Source organism: Elaeis guineensis, chromosome 12, assembly GCF_000442705.2.
Source record: "Elaeis guineensis isolate ETL-2024a chromosome 12, EG11, whole genome shotgun sequence".
Classification (NCBI taxonomy): domain Eukaryota; kingdom Viridiplantae; phylum Streptophyta; class Magnoliopsida; order Arecales; family Arecaceae; genus Elaeis; species Elaeis guineensis.
This window is the reverse complement of record NC_026004.2, coordinates 15,119,815-15,139,334: the sequence shown is the minus strand read 5'-3', so window position 1 is coordinate 15,139,334 and position 19,520 is coordinate 15,119,815. Positions and strand designations below refer to the sequence as shown.

The following is a 19,520-nucleotide window of genomic DNA, read 5'->3' as shown; positions in this document are numbered from 1 at the left end:
CGACCATCACGTCAATCAGTCGATCATGGAAGGGTCTCGGAGGGCGAGTCTCAGGGTAGCTTTTAATCGGCCACACCTAAAATTTGTGGATCACTGTGGATCTAAATTCAAATGGACGTTTTAAATTTTATCATAGATTCATATCTCAAATATTTTAAATAAAAATTATAAACGAGTTAAACAAGTTGGACAAGTTGAAAAATATAAATCTAAATCTAACATGTTTAATAAATGGGTTAAACATATTGATCTATTTACGATCCAAACATGTTTAATCCAAATCCAAACCTGCTTATGACAAATCAAACGCGGATCGGATTGACAGGTCAAATCATATTTTGCTACCCCTACTCATGAGCCTATTCAACTTTATATATTTTTTTAATAATATTATTTTTATTTATAGTATATATGTTAATATTTATTAAATTATTATTAGTAGGCTATGGTTTAAACTTGAGCTGGAGTATGGGTTGGTTGATATTCAAGTCAAGTTAAGTTGACATTGAGTTTTGTCTTTTTTTTCATCAAACCAAGCTTGAGCTTGGAATATTAAGAGTTAATTGATCTCAAGTCAAGTTTTGAGTCTAAATATTTTGAATCAAGCCAGCTCAAACTTCTAGCTACTCGACTTGGCTTAGCTTAATTACACCCCTAATAAAGCCTTTAGTTTTTTTTCCTTTTTAATTTTTCCTTGATTAGATCTAGATGAGGGCATAAATGGTTCTTATTAATATTTTTGTAAGCAATATAGTCCCTATCTCTATGGCTGCATCTATCTTCTAAGCTAGTTGTTTAGCCCACATGTTGGGCAAATAGGGTATTTCTTATACAATCCACTTATATAATTCACAGCCAAGATTCAAAGTAAATTATAAAATATAGCTTGCAAAAATAAAAGTTACTATATATGCCATGTTGAGGCCATGGTTCCTCCTATGAGAAAAGAATTTTGACTTGTAACTTTTCTTTCAAAATTATGATAAAAGAATTTTGACTTGTAACTTTTCTTTCAAAATTATGATTTGCAACTTTTTACCATAAATCACACTTTCTTCAATTTTTTTAAATAGAACAATCCTACACAGCTACAAATAAAAGGTTAGTAGCCTTCTTTGAATCTAGGCAACTTTAATCATCTTAAGTAAATTTTAAGGTGGAAGGCTCGTAAACTAGCTCAAACATTAACTACATTAACAAACAAATTTAAAGGATGTTTTTAAGACAAATTTAAAGAATGAATCTGAATTTTCTACTTTTTATAATAATTGATTGAGAACTAAAATAATATATTGTTCAAATTTCACCCTCTTATATGCTAGATGTGATATATGGCCCCAATCTCCTCTCTATATTGGTGTTATCTGATAATGATTTTGAGCATTTATACCTTGTCCTCATCCCATCCTTATTTGTGCCACCTTCTCTTCTTTTATCAAAATCAATGAGGGTGCGATATCCCCTAACATGTCTTCTTCAAAGATTATCAATCTTTCACTAACCTCTGCATCTAAACCATTCTCTATTTGGCCGCTAGTCCTTCGTATGCCTTTCCATTTAGCTAGTAATCGTTGATGCCATTTTCACCACAACCTCCATCAATCAATTCCTTTGAACTTCATTCTCCATCTCTGTCATTTATTACCTCAAATGCTATCATCACTGGGGTGTTCATGTGTACAACTCTGTTTTGGAGAATGGCAATGGAACAGTGGAGGGGCATATGGTGATTATGATAAAGGTAGCAAATCACCTATAGTATAATTCATTGTGAAATAAGAAATAATGTTTGATGCCTGTCATTCAAGCTCAAAGGAAGAAGACAGAAACACAGAGATATTAGTTTCATTCATGGTCATGTATATAGCTTAGGGATCATTCAAAGTGAATATAATTTAAACTCAAATTTCTCGTATTTTATAGCATGTAGATGACTTAGAAAAAAAAATAAATTTAACCAAATTTCTTTATTTTATGTTCAAGAACTTTAATGCGGCGCCCCAAACAATTCTCTTAAAAAATGAAGTGTCAGACGGTGTCAATGCTGCCTAACTCAAATTTATTTCAAAATTATAATTAGTAAATACATACCCAACAAACATAAGTATTAATTTCTCATCTTTTAACTTATAAATGCACACATAACAATTCATATCTCTAATTGTTATATAGTTGTTGACAATGGAAAAAGTATGAATGGAAAAAGCATACGCTCAAATGTATCATCTTTCATCAATTTTATATCATTCTTATCATAAATCTAACATTCTTATTAGCAAATTTATAACTACTTCTGTACTGGTGCAGAGAACTCTCTATAAAATATAGGCATGAAACGTAATAGGAAAATAATGATTACAAGATTACTGGTCATATATCATCTACTTAACCATCATAACCCACCAGTTAGTATTATTTTTTTTATTTTTCTTCTTCTCAAAATCACTACAAAAAATTTAGATATTAACGACGGTCATTAGCGACGGTATTTTTGCCATCACTAATAGTAGCTATTAGCAATGGCATTACCGATGGTATTTTTGCTATCTTCAATAAGACTTTTTACTGATGGGCTTTGACGACGGATTTTATGTCCATCGGTTAAAGTATCACCAACGGCAGTAGCGACGGCTATAGCGATGAGAATATATCCATCGCTAATACTAACCCTAAAATTTTCATCAATTGCCGACTTTTCATTTTCACTCATCCTGCCACCACCCCACTCTTCCCCCACCTCCGATCTCCCTCTTTTCCCCACCATCGGATCCCGCTTCCCCAAGTCCCCGGCCACCTCCTCGAGTCATCGGTCATCGGATCCTATCTCTTCGAGCCTAACTACCTCCCGCCTCCCCATGCTGAAGAAAAAACCATCTTTTTCTTTTTCAAGAGTCCATGTTGATCAAGACACCTTCCATTCTTATTCATTTGGGGCGCCCACTTTAATCCAATTGAGCTCACGCCATAATCTGATTATGACGCCCAATTCATTGTGGATTTGGCATGTAGACACTCTACAAAAATCTTCTAATGAACTCTCTTCAGTTTAAGACCATATGTCAACATTTGACAGATGTCCTAAAATGAAATTGGCAGGTGATAGGAATTAGCAGATGCTTGTCTTAAATTCATCTTATGAATTAAGATAAGCTTTTTCTGAGCTGGACAAGCTTCATTTAGACTGAGAGAAACCTTCTCAAGGTTCTCTGGATGAGTCAAATCATATTTGACTTAGTAGAGACAGAAAAGATTACACGAGGAGAAAGTTAGGCTCAATCATGTGCTAGCACGATTTTCTTGAACCTAATTGGATCTTATCCAAATCAATTGGGTTAGCCCAATTGATGACATCCAGACCCTAACCCTTGTTTGTGTGACCCAGTTAGGTTCAATTTCGTATGGTAATGAGACATATCGTGATCTCATCATCGACATCATCGAAACTCCTTTCGATGGACTAGAACTCTTCTGACTCAGACAATTAGAATGATCGATCATCAATATCATTCTAATTGCTCCCAAAATTCACCAGTAACACCTAACAGTATGTGGTGGCAACCCATCAGAAGTGAAGACGAACCTCTCGGTGTAGCTATCTGTGTGATTGAGTTCCTCTATCATGAGTCCTGACTGAATTAGGATTAAGGTGAACTCGTCAAACCCAACATCAGTCATATGAATCAATCGAACGATCCGAGTCTGATGTGAAACCCCAATGAAAATTTTTTTTCCATTATTTCACTCTGCCATGGCCATGGGCTTAAGGACTCGATCTTTCGATCACCATAGGACTACTCCTCTCTTCTATCGAGATTAATAGATCCCATCTTGATGCGACCTAGTTCCTACAATGAATATACTACAGCCAACATATACCTTAGGATTCTGAATGGCTAGAAGATCGAGTTATGGTGTAGTCAAACTATAACACACTCAAGGTGAACTGTCGATGCACCTCAGATCAAAGAACTAGACACACAACTGCAGCATCGAGCTAGTCATCGACGAGAAGGTAGACTTCCTTATGACTGCTCGATATGGTCACGCTCAGTACTCTCGTTCTCAATGAATATCTGTACTCTTGCTCCGGTATCTCTACATCGTAAACTCAAGACACATCTACCCTAAAGAAGCAATCGTACACCAACCTTCCGGATCGATCACCATCCTCGTGATGATCCTATGGTCAGGAGCTGTTTATGAGTTAGTTATGTAAATTCATGCCTTAAATTTTCAACTCTTGAAAATATGAATTGACATTCCTACTAACTCAAAAGATGTATCACAGACACAATGTACACAATGTGATAGAAGAATAACCCATTTATTGATTTATAGTCAAAATTATGAATTTGTCCTTAGATTTGTACAGGAATGTGTCAGCCAATCTGGCATCTAGGACACACATCTAACAAACTCCCACTTGACCTAATGCCAATTGGCTACATATCTAAGTTCCATCTTCTCAAGGTGGGCTTCGATCTTTTGCTGGCCTAATGGCTTTGTCAGTGGATCTGCCACATTGTCTGTGGAGTCGACTCTCTTGACCTCGACATAATCTTTTTCGAGGTAATCACGGATCAAATAGAATCGCCGCTCGATGTGCTTGAACTTCTGGTGAGATCTTGGCTCCTTAGCTAGGGCTATGGTACCATTATTATCGCAGTAAAGAGGTATGGCATCCGATGACATCACTCCAAGCTCTGCGGCAAACTTCTTATATCAGAATACCTCCTTCGCAACTTTCGATGCAGCAATGTACTCTGCCTCCATGGTGGAATCAGCAATCATCGTCTGTTGGAAATTCTTCCAGCTGACTGCACCACCATTGCAAATGAACAGACTCTCAGATGTCGACTTTCGATCATTTATATCAGACATAAAGTCTGAGTCTATATATCCCTGAATCTGGAGTTCTCCATTCTCAAAGACTAGAAACATATCCTTAGTCCTTCTCAAGTACTTAAGGATACATTTCACAGAAGTCCAGTGCTCTTCACCTGGATTCGACTAATATCTGCTTGTGACACTCACAGCATGGGCTATATCAGGTCGTGTACATAGCATGACATACATGAGGCTCTCTATTGCCGAAGCATAAGGGATCTTGCTCATGCATTCAATCTCCTCAAGTGTGCTAGGGCACATCTTCTTGAAGAGATGAATGCCATGTCTAAAAGGTAATAAACCTCTTTTGGAGTTTTTCATGCTAAATCTTTTTAGCACCTCCTCTATGTACATCTTCTGTGAAAGTCCGAGCATCCTATTTGGTCTATCTCTATAGACCTTAATACCCAGTATAAAGGATGCCTCTCCTAGATCTTTCATAGAGAACTCCTTAGACAACCATACTTTGATTGAGGTCCACATGGAAATGTCATTCCCAATTAGGAGGATGTCATCTACGTACAATACGAGGAAGACAACCGTGCTCCCACTAATCTTTTTGAACACACATGGTTCCTCCTCATTCTTGATGAAACCAAATGTTTTGATCACATCATTGAAACGAGTATTCCAACTCCGAGATGCTTGCTTAAGTCCATAAATGGACCTTTGCAGCTTGCAAACCTTGTGATCATCATCACTGGATGTGAAACCAAGTGACTGTTCCATATAGATATCTTCTTCAAGATGTCCATTTAAGAACGCCGTTTTCACGTCCATCTGTCATATTTCATAATCGAAATAGGTTGCAACAGCAAGCAATGTACGGATGAATTTTAGCATAGCTACGGGTGAGAAGGTATCCTGATAGTTAATGCCTTCGCGCTGACTATAACCTTTCACTACGAGCCTAGCCTTGAATGTCTCTACATTTCCATGTGTACCTATCTTTCTCTTGAAGATCCATTTACACCCAATAGGTATAATACCTTCAGGTGGATCTACCAAGGTCTAGACTTGGTTTGAGTGCATCGAATCAATTTCTGATCTCATTGCCTCTAACCATTTCTCATAATCGATATCTGATATCGCCTCGTCATAGATCTTGGGATCATCACCATGAACCCCATTTTTCGTGAGGAATTTTCTCTACATCCTCTTATATGGTACCTAAGTACCTTTCCGGAGGACGAAAAACTCTAGTCGATCTACGAGGTGGAAGAGGTTGTGTTAGGACTGGTTTTAATTGATTGAGTTCTTCAGGTTCTTTAGCTCGTTGCACTTGGGAGACATTCTCCTTGAGCTTAATTATTCTTCCAATGCCACCATCTTGAATAAATTATTTTTCAAAAAAAAATAGCATTTCGACTCACAATCACATTGTGGTCTTCTGGAATATAAAAATAGTATCCTAATGACTCTTTAGGATATCCTATGAACAGAGCTCTAAAATATCTGAACTCTAACTTGTCCGTCTGCTGTCTCTTGACATGAGCCGGACAACCTCAAATTCTGAGATGATTCAGACTTGGCTTCTTACCATGCCATATCTCATACGGTGTGGTAGGAATGATTTTAGAGAAAATTCTATTCAATACATAAATTACTGTCATGAGACAATATCCCCAAAAAAATTCAGGGAGGTCCACGAAGCTCACCATGGAACGGACCATATCTAATAGGGTCCGATTTCTCCATTCTGAAACTCCGTTGAGTTGTGACATTCCAGGTGGAGTCCATTGAGAGACTATACCATTGTCTTTAAGATAGTCTAGGAACTTTCGATTAAGGTATTCACCTCCTCGATCTGATCGAAGAACCTTAATGGGCTTTCCTGTTTATTTTTCTATCTCATGTCTGAATTTTTTGAACTTTTCAAAAGCTTCAGACTTGTGTTTCATTAGAAACACATATCCGTACTTAGACATATCATCGATAAAGATAATGAAGTAGACGTAGTTGCCTCTAGCCGGCACATCAAATGGGCCGCACACATCCGTATGTACTAAGGCAAATAGGTCTGTGGCCCTTTTCCCATGTCCCACAAAAGGAAGCTTGGTCATTTTGTCTTGAAGGCATGATTCATTTCTGCTATATGATCTAGCCTTAGGTGTCACAGATACCTATCATTTAGACTATCTCTAAGCCTTCTAATTCCTATGGCATTCATATTTTACTCGATATTAAATACAGATACATCAACAAGTAACTGATATAGATCGTTAATGATAAAATCATTTGTAACTTTATTATTTTCATAAAAAATATTACAATGATCCTTATGAAAGCTAATCACATAACCTTCTTGTGCTAAACATAAAATAGAAATCAAATTCCTGCTTGTTGCAGGCACATAATAACAGTCTCTTAAAACTAAATCTAATCCTAATGATAATCGCAGAGGGTAGGTTCCCACGGTCACAGCAGTAACTCTTGCTCCGTTCTCGATACGTAGGATCATCTCCCCATCCCTTAGCCTCCTGCTCTCCTCAAGGCCCTGTATAGAAGTGCACAAATGAGCACTAGAACCAGAGTCAAGCACCCAACTGGATGTAGAAGAAATCGTAAGGTTAGATTCTACAATGAGTATACCTCCAGAAGGACCATCCTTTTTGTTCTTTAGGGTGGCCAGGTACTGAGGATAGTTTCGCTTCCAATGGCCGTCTGATTGGCAGTAAAAATATTTTTTCTTATCAGCAGCCTTCTTCTTCGGTTCTGTCTTCTTCTTCTTGCCATCCACCTTCTACTTCTTCGCAGACTTCTTTTTCTTTCCAAAAGACTTTCTCTTGGAAGAAGTCTGCTCCATAGTAAGAACTGAGCCTTTTGAACCCTTCATAGAAAGCTCAGCCGTAATCAGCATGTTCATTAACTCGATCAAGGTACACTGCATCTTATGCATATGGAAGTTCATGATGAACTGACCATATGCATCGGACAAGGACTGAAGGATCACATCAATCTGAAAATCCTTATCTAAGATGATACCGAGCTTCTCAAGCTCCTCAAGATCCTTGATCATTGTCAAACAATGATCTTGGACTGACTGTCCATCACACATCTTGGCCTTAAAAAGTCTTTGACAGACTTGATACTTAGCCGCGTGACTCTATTCACCAAACAACTCTTGCAGGTGAGCCAACATTTAGTGGGTAGTCAAAATGTTCTCATGCTGGTGCTGCAAGTCATCAGACATTGCACCCAACATATAGTACCTTACTTTGTTATCATCATCCGTCCATTTTTTCAGAGACGCTATCTGTTCAGCAGTCGGACGTGCTAGCATGGCAGGTGGGTCCTGGTCTAAGACATGAGTTAATTTTTCGAAACTCAGAATAATTCTGTAGTTTCTCAACCAATCTTTGAAATTTGGACCAGTCAATCTATGGGTGTCTAGTATTTTGGTCAGGAGGTTGGAGGTAAACATGTTTCCTATAGAGAGTCAAAAGTTTCTAATTAGATTTTGTAATCAGACTTAACCAATTTATTTAGAAGTTTTATTTTTAAATAAATTAGACTTCTACTATTTTTTCAGATCCCTACACTCCCTTGGTAGAGATGTGAAAATCTCCGTGATCAGTGATTTCTAGTGGATGGTGCGGTCTCATCAACTAGCTCATCACCTCACCTAATAGTTATTGGTAATGGGTCAACCGATGAGTGGACAACTCTTGTCCAATGATTCTCTAATCATGTTGCACCCAAAACTTGGTCTCTAATTCATGAAGCCCACTATGTCCAGAATATTGGTCCAATCCTTAGTTAAGTCAGACCCACCATTTGTACGAACTAGATTTCTGATTGGATCCCTCACCGTATCTGAAATATTGAGCCCAACCCATCCTCTAATTCGTAGCATCCAATGCCTAATGGACATGGTTGCATCTTTCCGGTGCAACTGAGTCACTGTAACCAACCGAGAACAATCAACCCCGGGAAGGGCCCGCACATCCACAATGGTGGAAGATCTAGACTTAATATTTTCTTAGAAAGATTTGATTTAGATCTCATTAAACTTGACTTGACATAGTCATAACAATTATGACTAACCTAGTGGTATGGGTTAGCTCGAATTGTTAGCCACCTCTAATCAGAACTGGATCGACACATATGACCAGGTAAGTGAGATCGATGGAAGGGATATACCATTAACTCAACAAGAACGTATTCGAGTCGAGTAGCTCCCAATTAAAAATCAGTCGGTCGCATCTGTCCAACTTATCTTAGACACCAAATTATCGAACCAGAACTAATTGGGTTAGCCTACAATCCATGCTCTAACCACTGTGCCAAATTAGGTCTTAACTTGATCGAGTCACATCTAAATGTGATTCGACCTTGACCCAGACTTAATCCTATTAGGCTAGTCAATTATTAGCTTTCATGATTCCACCTAACCAACTCTTGATTCGGTTTGATCAACCGCTAGACCTAATTGAGCTACCCAAGCCCGAACCCAATTTTATGAAAATATTTTAGATCTGAAATTCTCAATTTTAGATCAAATTAATTTCATAAACTTAATTCATTACTTAAGTTTGGGTTCATAAGCAAAATATGTAAAATAAATCCTAGACTTTCAGAATCTAGGATTTTGTAGAAAAGTAAGTTTTGATTTCTGATTAAGGATGAACGCGCGACACCCCTACACGTCATAAGAACATCCCATTGAATGAAAAGAGAGGGTCTTAAAATCCTACTTCATTTTTATGATCGGACGGCCTTGAGGAACACCTTAATCAGAAATATAAATTTAACTACAAAACTAGTTAGATCTAAATTTACATATCTCATATACAATTTAAGATCTAACTAATACATGCTTTGCTTACATCTCATGTATCAAAAATTAATCTAATTAATATACTTTCAGATCTGATACATCACATATAATATCTAAAAAATAAGATTTAAATTGAACTATTCAAAATTAAATCTATTCTAGACAAGTTATTGGAACAATTCTACAACTAGTCTAGGCATGCAACAGATCAATTTTATGAAAAAATTAAAATTTTATTTTTTATTTTTTAATTTGATTATAACATTTATAATATTAGAAAAAATAGAAAATAAATTATATTTAATTCATATTTTAATCTCATTAAAATATAAAACTTAAGACTGTTCATGGATTCAACTAATCCTAGTCTAGTCATGCATCTCATACATGTTAGATCTTCTTAGATTTAATTTTAAATATTTTAATTTCAAATCTTATCATATCTGATGTGATATCTAAAATTTTTTAAATATCAAATAAATAAATAAAAAATTAGATCTAAATTAGATCTGAAATAGAGCCAAAAATCTGGCTCTGATACCAATTGAAGGAAAAATTATCTTTTTCTTTTGTAGGATCTTCCAGATTTCATCAAATCTGGGACGGAATAATTTAAAAAATTTTATCCTACACTATTTTAGATCTAATATCTGTTAGATCTAATTTTATTATCTGATATTTAAAATTTAAAATTAAATCTAAAAGTATGAGAAGTATAGACATACCTCAAGGGTAATCTGATTACCCTGTAGATGATCTCAGCAAAGCCCGAGGTTCTGATGTAGCCACGCAAGCGCCTGGCCTCTACCGATATCCACTCGAACAAGACCTGGAATATCTTCTCCTCATGAATCTATGCTCCAAAAATTAGATCTCTATCTGATTTGAAAGTTCTTCAGAATTCCTTCTGAAGTTGGAGCAGCAGCCTGTCGACGATGTCCTGCAGCCTTCCTGTTCCAGGCGTCACCACGCCTTGGACCTTTGCCAGATGGATGTCCAACTCCTTGGACGTGAAGAGGGGAGAGAGGAGAGTAGGAAGGATATGGAGAAGAGGAGAGGATTTTTGTTTTGACTAGGTATTGAGCAGAAACTTACAAACCCTAGGCGCAGACAGGGATTTTATAGACCCTGTATGCTGCACAGTGCCACATCATTCGACCAATCAAAAAATTTTAATAAATTCTAAAAAAATTTTGATTGGTAGAGTGATGTCATATGATCATATCAGATAAAAACTCCCACTCTCTCTCCAATGTTGGCACCAACAATGGATAAGCACAAGGGAGATGGTGTCCGAGAGTCCATGTTGATCAAGACACCTTCCATTCTTATCCATTTGGGGCGCCCACTTTAATCCAATTGGGCTCACGCCATAATCTAATTATGGCACCCAATTTAATATAGATTTGGCATGTAGACACTTCACAAAAATTCTTCAATGAACTCTCTTCAGTTTAAGACCCATATGTCAATATTTGACAGATGTCCTAAAATAAAATTGGCAGGTGATAGGAATTAGCAGGTAATTGTCTTAAATTCATCTCATGAATTAAGACAAGCCTTTTTTGAGCTGGACAAACTTCATTTAGACTGAGAAAAACTTTTTCAATATTCTCTGGATGAGTCATATCATATTTGGCTCAGTAGAGACAGAAAAGATTACACGAGGAGAAAATTAGGCTCAATCGTATGCTAGCATGATTTTCTTGAACCTAATTGGATCTTATCCAAATCAATTGGGTTAGCCCAATTGATGACATCCAGACCCTAACCCTTATTTATATGATCCAGTTAGGTTCAATTTCGTATGGTAATGAGACATGTCATGATCTCATCATCGACATCATCGAAACTCTTTTCGATGGATCAGAACTCTTCTGACTCAGACAATTAGAATGATCGATCATCAATATCATTCTAATTGCTTCCAAAATTTATCAGTGACACCTAACAGTATGTGGTGGCAACCCATCAGAACTGAAGATGAACCTCTTCGTGCAGCTACCTGTGTGATTGAGTTCCTCTATCATGAGTCCTGACTGAATTAGGGTTAAGGTGAACTCGTCAAACCCAACATCAGTCATATGAATCAATCGAACGATCCGAGTCCGATGTGAAATCCCAATGAAAAACTCTTTTTTCATTATTTCACTCTGTCATGGCCATGGACTTAAGGACTCGATCTTTTGATCACCATAGGACTACTCCTCTCTTCTACTGAGGTTGATAGATCCCATCTTGGTGCGACCTAGTTTCTACAATGAATATGCTACAGCCAACATATACCTCAGGATTCCAAATAGCTAGGAGACCGAGTTATGGTGTAGTCAAACTATAACACACTCAAGGTGAACTGTCGATGCACCTCAGGTCAAAGAACTAGACACACAACTGCAACATCGAGCTAGTCATCGATGAAAAGGTAGACTTCCTTATGACTGCTCGATATGGTCACGCTCAGTACTCTCGTTCTTAATGAATACCTGTACTCTCACTTCGGTATCTCCACATCGTAGACTCAAGACACATCTATCCTAAGGAAGCGATCGTACACCAACCTTCCGGATCGATCACCATCCTCGTGATGATCCTATAGTCAGGAGCTGTTTATGAGTTAGTTATGTAAATTTATGTCTTAAATTTTTAACTCTTAAAAATATGATTGACATTCCTACTAACTCAAAAGATGTATCACAGACACAATGTACACAATGTGACTGAAGAATAACCCATTTATTGATTTATAGTCAAAATTATAAATTTACCTTTAAATTTATACAGAAATATGTCAGCCAATCTGGCATCTAGGGCACACATCTAACACATGCCACCGGCCCTCTCCCGGCTCCCCCTGACTGCTTCCAGTCTTCCTCTTTCTCCCGCCGTTGGATCTAACTTTTTTGAGCCGCCAGCTACCTCCCTGAGCTCCGAGTCCCCAGCACACCTCCTCCTTCTTGCCCCCGCCTTCCTCTTTCCTCCCCACCCCCCTTCTTCTCCTGCCATATAGCACCATCTCCTACCGCAAAGCACTGCCTCCATGCTATAGTACCATCTTCATGGGTTTGGTGAGTATTAGCAATGACGGCGGCGATGACTGCATAGCAGTCGTCAAATACCATTGTTTCATATTTTTTAATATTTTTAAATTAATATTTATAAGATTTAGTTAAATTAAATTTAATATTTAAATTAAATTAATAATATTTAATTAAATTTAGTTAAATTAGTTTTAAATTTTTGGATCAAACTCAAGGAGGGCCACGGCTTGACCCAGCCCAATCTGTTTCCAATCCTATTTGCAATCCCGCTTGGCCTGGATGCCATGCTAGTGTGCTCGCACAGTCTAGTCGTCTGGCACGCAGCAATATGAATATCATAAGAGTACAATGAACAATGATGTATGTATAAAGGACAAATGGTAGGCAAAAATAGAGAGTGACTACTATGAAATTTTTGAAGAAGTGATCAAGTTAAGCTATCTTGGAGGTACTAGTATCATTTTATTTAAGTACCGATAGTTTGATACTGACAATAATATGAAGATTGATCGATTACACGGACTTATTGAAATCAAATATAAATCAAAAGTATATGTCAATGACCCCTTTGTACTAGTCCAACAAGCTATTCAAGTGAATTATACTCCTTTTCCATCAAGAAAAAGAAGAAAAAAAGATTGGTGGGCTGTATGTAAGGTTAAGTCTTAAGCTGCTCATTACGAGCTCAAAGAAAAAGAAGAAGAAGAAGAGTTCCATTTACTAGAATCCTTTCAGAAAGATGAAACATTAGGGATTCATTAGCATTTAATGGATGCAAAGTTGGATGCTCTAGAAATTCTCCTACACGATGGCCAATATGAGGAGGTAGATCATACTGAGTTTGTTTTTAAAGAGCATTCTATCCAAGAAGGTGAAGAAAAGGAAGAAGAGGAAGAAGTGGAAGAAGAGGGGCAAGAGAAAGAATCAGACAAAGAATTTGAGGAGTACTAAACATCTGAAGAGGCTGATGAGTAGTACTCTTCACTTGCAATGAACTTCTGGACCTCTGACTCATTTTAAATACTTATCTTGCATTGCCATCCATCCGAAGGATACCAAACATCCGAAGAGTACCAAACATCTAAATACTTGTGTTGCATCATTTTAAATCTTGCATTGCCATCCATAATTATATAATTAATCTATGAATTTATTTATTTTTATTTTCAAAGATTATAGATCATATCTTTCAGAGGTCAGAGCCATCACAGCTAAAGAGAGAGCTCTCATGCAGCTAACTTGCATGGTTCTGCAGCACACTTACCATGTTATTTTATTCTTTATTATCTAATATAAGATTCTTTATGATGCCTTGATACTCTTAAGTTCAAATACTGTGGGGTCACTAGTGACCCCACAGTCATACGGAGCAACATCCGATTCTCAGAGTCAGTAGCATGATAGAAGATCCATCTGATTCATGATACATCCGACTCGATCGGAGGATAGAAAGCTCGTTTACATTCAGAGCTGCTCGTAAGTACTATATTTTCACTGAATATGTTTAAAATTTAACTATTTTAGAGACTAATATTTATTGTTCAAAATCAATTTTATAGCATATTTACAGAGCCTGAGATACTTCGTGTGGTTACCGAGATCATCCGATGATTGATGTCAAGATCGACGAATGAGTTTTCCAGTTAACCATCGGAGGCTCGTGATACAGCCTGGGAGATATTCCTAGTAAGTCAAAGATGTTTAATTTTTAAATTCACATAGTAGGTTTGTATTCTATTTATTAATACATGGTTGCTTCTACTTGCAGATGTACTATTAATTTGAGACTCAGAATGAAAAGGCTGGCCGTTGGACCTTCGAGAAGGTGGCCATATAGAGATTTCAGGATGGGCTATACAGCCTTCAACAGTCCATCATAGAGCACTCCAGTTTTGAATAACCATCAGACTGGAAGTCTTACACAGATCACTGAATGCGGGGCACCATTAGCGCACATGTGACCGATAGATTGATAAAAATTCTATACTTAAATTAATTTCATATTGAATTGATCATATATATATTTTAATTAATTTAATTTTATTATTTATATATTGTAGATATGGTAGCTGGGTCATGCACCAAGGCAGCTGCAGATATGGGAGGCCACACACCAGTCTAGGAGGACTGATGATTATTTAGATTCTAGATCTCGACAAATCATGATAATAAATTTAAAATATTATTTATTAAATTTTTATATACACTGATATGTATACACTAATGAATTTTTAAACTGTATAGATGGATTATGCGGAATATCTCATATCACGATATGGTGAGAATTCATCCTCTCAGCCCCTCTTTGATCTTGAGGGATGGCTCAGGGCCATTGGAGGGGTGAGTAAGAGCCGGGTCATAGGATTTAGCCATAGCTTCGATTTTTCAACAGCTCGATACTCTTCGACGTCCACCTCTCAGGCCTCGACGATCCAACCATGGTGTGACGCACATGTGGAGGAGGTTGTGTGGAGGTTTTGAAGCCAGCAACCTTAGAGCTTCTAAGGTATAATCCACGATACAGTCATTGAGATTCTCCGAGATCTGCATCAGCAGATTAGATCATAGCCATCACAGCAGATAAGTTTAGCTATAATTTTTTTTACTTATTTTAAATTTTTATATTTAGAAGCTTCATATGTTTAAGCTTGAGTCTCGAAAAAAAAAATCTAGAGAGTAAAAATTCAATCTAATCATTCAATCGATGGATCAAAGGTGTCTATAGCTCCACATCATCGAATGAAATATGGAAGAACAATCTATTTGAAAATCGGACTAGTATATTGAAATATACATTTTTGTATCGATAAATATATTTTCATATCAAAACTTATTAATAATATTTTATTTTTTTTATTACAGAATACTGAAACATTCGGCTCTCATATATCAGCTGCTAGAGATGACGTATAGGAGCAGAAGGTGGATGAGGAGGATAACGAAAAGGATCTCACATGATTTTTTTTTTTATATATATATGTAATTTTGATACTTGTAAAGCAATATAAATTTATAAAATTATATAATTTATATTTTTAATATAATATAATTAATTTTATATTTATGATTATGATAAAAATTATTATTTTATTTATAATAAATTTTAAAAAATATTATTACTTATTATTATGATAAAAATAGACTTTAAAATATTTAATTATAATTTTTTTAAAAAAACTATTAGTGATGCAAATACTGCCGCTAATAGTTTTTTAAAATTTTTATTAAAAATTTAAAAAATTATTAGCTGACGGCATCAGCGACGATAATTACCATCGTTAATTTTTTTAAAATTTTAATTAATAAAAAAATTTAAATTATTAACGACGGCTTTAGTTGTTGCTAATATCATCGCTAATTACGCTTATTAGCGATGAAATTTTTACCATTGCTAATAATAATAATTAGTGACGATATTATTTTTCATAATATTTTAACGACGGAAGCCCATTGCTAATAGTATTAACGACGGTAAAATTATTATTAGTGATAAAAATTAACCGTCACTAATACTCACTTTTTTTGTAGTGAAAAACTATACATATGTAATACAAGATCCAAGTAACATTACCCTACATAGTTGGACCCTAAATAATAATTATTTATTTTAATCTGACATCACAATGAGGAATTACTATATATCCAATCAAAGTGTATTAAAATCTTTTCTATTTTTTAAGATAAGGAAATGGTAAGGGGAGAGCTGTTGGCTATCCTTGAACCCACCTTAATTAGGTCCGAACCGACTTGTCAAACTTAAAGAATTATTTTTTGAAAAAGACAAAACAAAAGCTCACTGTACAAAGAAAAGATATTCAATTTTAAAATAACGAGGAGGAAGTCAATACCAAGAACAGAATCCCCATATTTCTCGGGCTTGTGTGCCACTACCAACCCACACCATGATACCCCCATCCCAAATGTCCTCCCCATTCTTTTCACCTCCTATTTTATTATTTATTTCAGCATTATTCACTAATTAACTCTAAATCCAAAACTCCAATTAAGGCAAGACCATTGATTGGCTTAACAAAAAAAAAGGGGCGCATGCCTGATGGCTTTAAGGCGTTGGGAGCAAGTGGGAGGAAAAGGCCCGCCCCGCGCTTCCCATCCTCGTGTGCCCGAGAGAACAGAGTGCTCGTTGTGGGGAGAGGGAGAGGGAGAGAGAGAGGGAGAGAGAGTAAGAAGGCCATCTTTGGACTGGTTCGTTCGTTTCGAGCGCATCTCTCTCTGCCCATCACTTCGCTCGCTGTGGGCTTCGCTCCCTTGGTGACACCGAATTCGGACGGGTGGCGAGAGAAACCAAGAGCCCAAGACGCTCTCTTTTGGCCTTGCCTTCCCCTCTGTTCCCTTTTTTCTTCCATCTCCGTCTTCGAGGAATCCACCTCTCTCCTCCTCCTCCTCGATGGCTGTTCATGCCCAGCACCCGTCCAACGTTCTGCTTCTAAACCGGTAAGTATTGCTTTCTTCTTCTCCGGTTGATAGGTTTCTTGGCTCTAGTTCCAAAAAGTTTGGTTTTTTTATGTAATTATGGCTGTGAGGACGCGTGCAGAAGCGAGCAGGAGAGGAAGAGCATGGAGTTTTCCCAAGCACCTACCGGGTTCCTGGACCAATCCGCCGTGTTCTTCTCCAATGGAGGTTGGTTTGGCCTCGGTTCTCTTCTTCTTTTCTAAAGAAAGATTTCTCTTTTATTGTCTCCTTAAATGAGATGGCTTTGTTTGGTGGCAGCGAGTGGGAATCCACGAAAGCGGGGAAGGGAAGCGGCGTCCATTCCAATGGAGAGCTCGGCGCAGAGGAACTCCATCGATCTCCTCTCGCTGCAACGGCCGCCCGCTGCATCCCTCTCTCCCCCGACGGTGATAAGCCTCGCCCAGCTCCAAGCTCGTCCTCCTCCTCTTGTCTCCACCGGCCTCCGTCTCGCCTTTGAAGACCAGCACCAGCTCCAGAACAACAGCCAGGCCAATCCCCTGCTTTCACCCTCGCTCTTCCCTGTTCTCTCCGATGACCTCTCCCTCCAACTCAACCAACACCAGGATGAACTCGACCGGTTCCTCCGCGCCCATGTAAGCTTTGTCTCTCCTCTTTAATCGGTTCTCCTTTTTGTTGGTTTTTCCCTCTGTGGCTAAAGGTAGCTCCTTTTTCTCATGGCAGGGAGAGCATCTCCGCCGGACGCTGGCGGAGAAGCGGCAGCGGCACTGCCGGGTTTTGCTGTGCGTGGCAGAGAAGGCGGCAGTGCGGAGGCTGAGGGAGAAGGAGGCGGAGGTGGAGCAGGCGGTGAGGCGCGCGGCCGAGCTCGAGGACTGGCTCGCCCGCCTAAAGGCGGAATCTTTGGCGTGGCAGGCCAAGGCCCTGGCCGACCAGGCGGCGGCCGTAGCCCTCCACGCCCAGCTCCAGCAGGCCCAGGCCGCCGCTGCCGCGGCGGAAGAGATGGAGGGCGAGTGCCGCGACTTGCCGGCTGAGGATGCAGAGTCGGCCCACGTCGACCCGGACCGGGCGCCCCCGGCTACGTGCCGGTCGTGCCGGGTGGCGCTGGCGTCGGTGGTTGTCCTTCCTTGCCGCCACCTCTGCCTCTGCGCCGACTGCAGCGACGCCGCCCCGTCCTGCCCCGTTTGCGGCTGCGCCACCACCGGAAGCCTCCACGTCTTCCTCTCCTAATAAATGAGACCACCCCCGCCTCATTATCATCATAGCCCATGACCCATCACTAGCCGTCCAAAATTACAGACAAAAAATAATAGAACATTAGAAATTTAGAACAGGCTGGACCTTAGCAGTTAGCAGTGGAGAAGACCGAAGTAAATCACTGTTAAAAAAAAAAAAAAAAAAAAAATCTTTTTTTGTTGGATTTAGAAAATTCATTTTAATATGTAATTTAATTTAATTATTTTTTTAATTAAGGAGAGGATCTATCGTATTGATTCTGGTCGTACATATTTGGTGCTACTTTTTATGGTTGGATGGAATTAAGTAGGATTGATAATTTTTGACATCATTCGTTGATATGGTTACGATGTGGTATGTATTTAAATAAATTTAAAATTAAAATAAATAAATTTATGTCATAAATGAGTTATTCTATATAATAAATTTATATTTTAAATAAAATAATTTATATAATTTTTTTTATTTTTTTTAATTCATCTAATTAAATAAATTAATAAATTACATCAATTAAAATATATTAACAGATCTTTTTAAATGGATCACTAGATGGATCGTCGGACGTATCATTTGATCTATCATTATTAATTGTATCAAACAAATCATGTCAGTCCATATATATTTATATTTTATTTATATTTTATAAATTAATTTATTTAATTAAATAGATCATATTCAGATCCAATTAATCTATGTTACACCTTCAGATAGATGTGGTCTGTGAAAATCAATTGCCAGCCCTAAATTAAGTGGGCATACGGGTCACGTGGACGGTGAGCGGACCCATGCCGTTCGGTTGGTTCGCCCACGGCCTTTCTACCGTTTCCAGCGTCCGCTTACGTGTAGTGCAGTTGAGATACCGCGCACCGCTGACGTACCACGAGCTCCCGTGCGCTCGGTCGTACGCCCGGGGAATGGCTGTCCGTCCGATCGCTGTGGTACGTCCGGATCCGTGGTGCGGGACACGGAAGCGTGGGTGTCTTTCCTTTGATTCTAATCTTGGCACGCAGCATCTTTTGCTTAAAATACATACAATGTACACGAGCTGGCAAATAGTTTTGTGAATGGAAGTGTCTGTGTGATGACGGCATTTGATTTGTTTCGCTTGCAATGATGATGCAAAAAGAAGAATAAAAGTTTAGAAGAAAAGGCTG

The 19,520-nt window shown here is 38.1% G+C and overlaps 1 protein-coding gene across 1 annotated transcript; it reads left to right on the top strand.

Moving 5' to 3' along the window:
* Window positions 1-16,903: 16,903 nt before the first annotated feature.
* Window positions 16,904-18,500, top strand: LOC105055034 (probable BOI-related E3 ubiquitin-protein ligase 3). The gene is made up of 4 exons (XM_010936730.4): window positions 16,904-17,157; window positions 17,258-17,343; window positions 17,434-17,768; window positions 17,857-18,500. The coding sequence occupies exons 1-4, from the start codon at window positions 17,111-17,113 to the stop codon at window positions 18,358-18,360; spliced, it is 972 nt and encodes a 323-aa protein (XP_010935032.1). The 5' UTR covers window positions 16,904-17,110; the 3' UTR covers window positions 18,361-18,500.
* The last annotated feature ends 1,020 nt before the right edge of the window (window positions 18,501-19,520 follow it).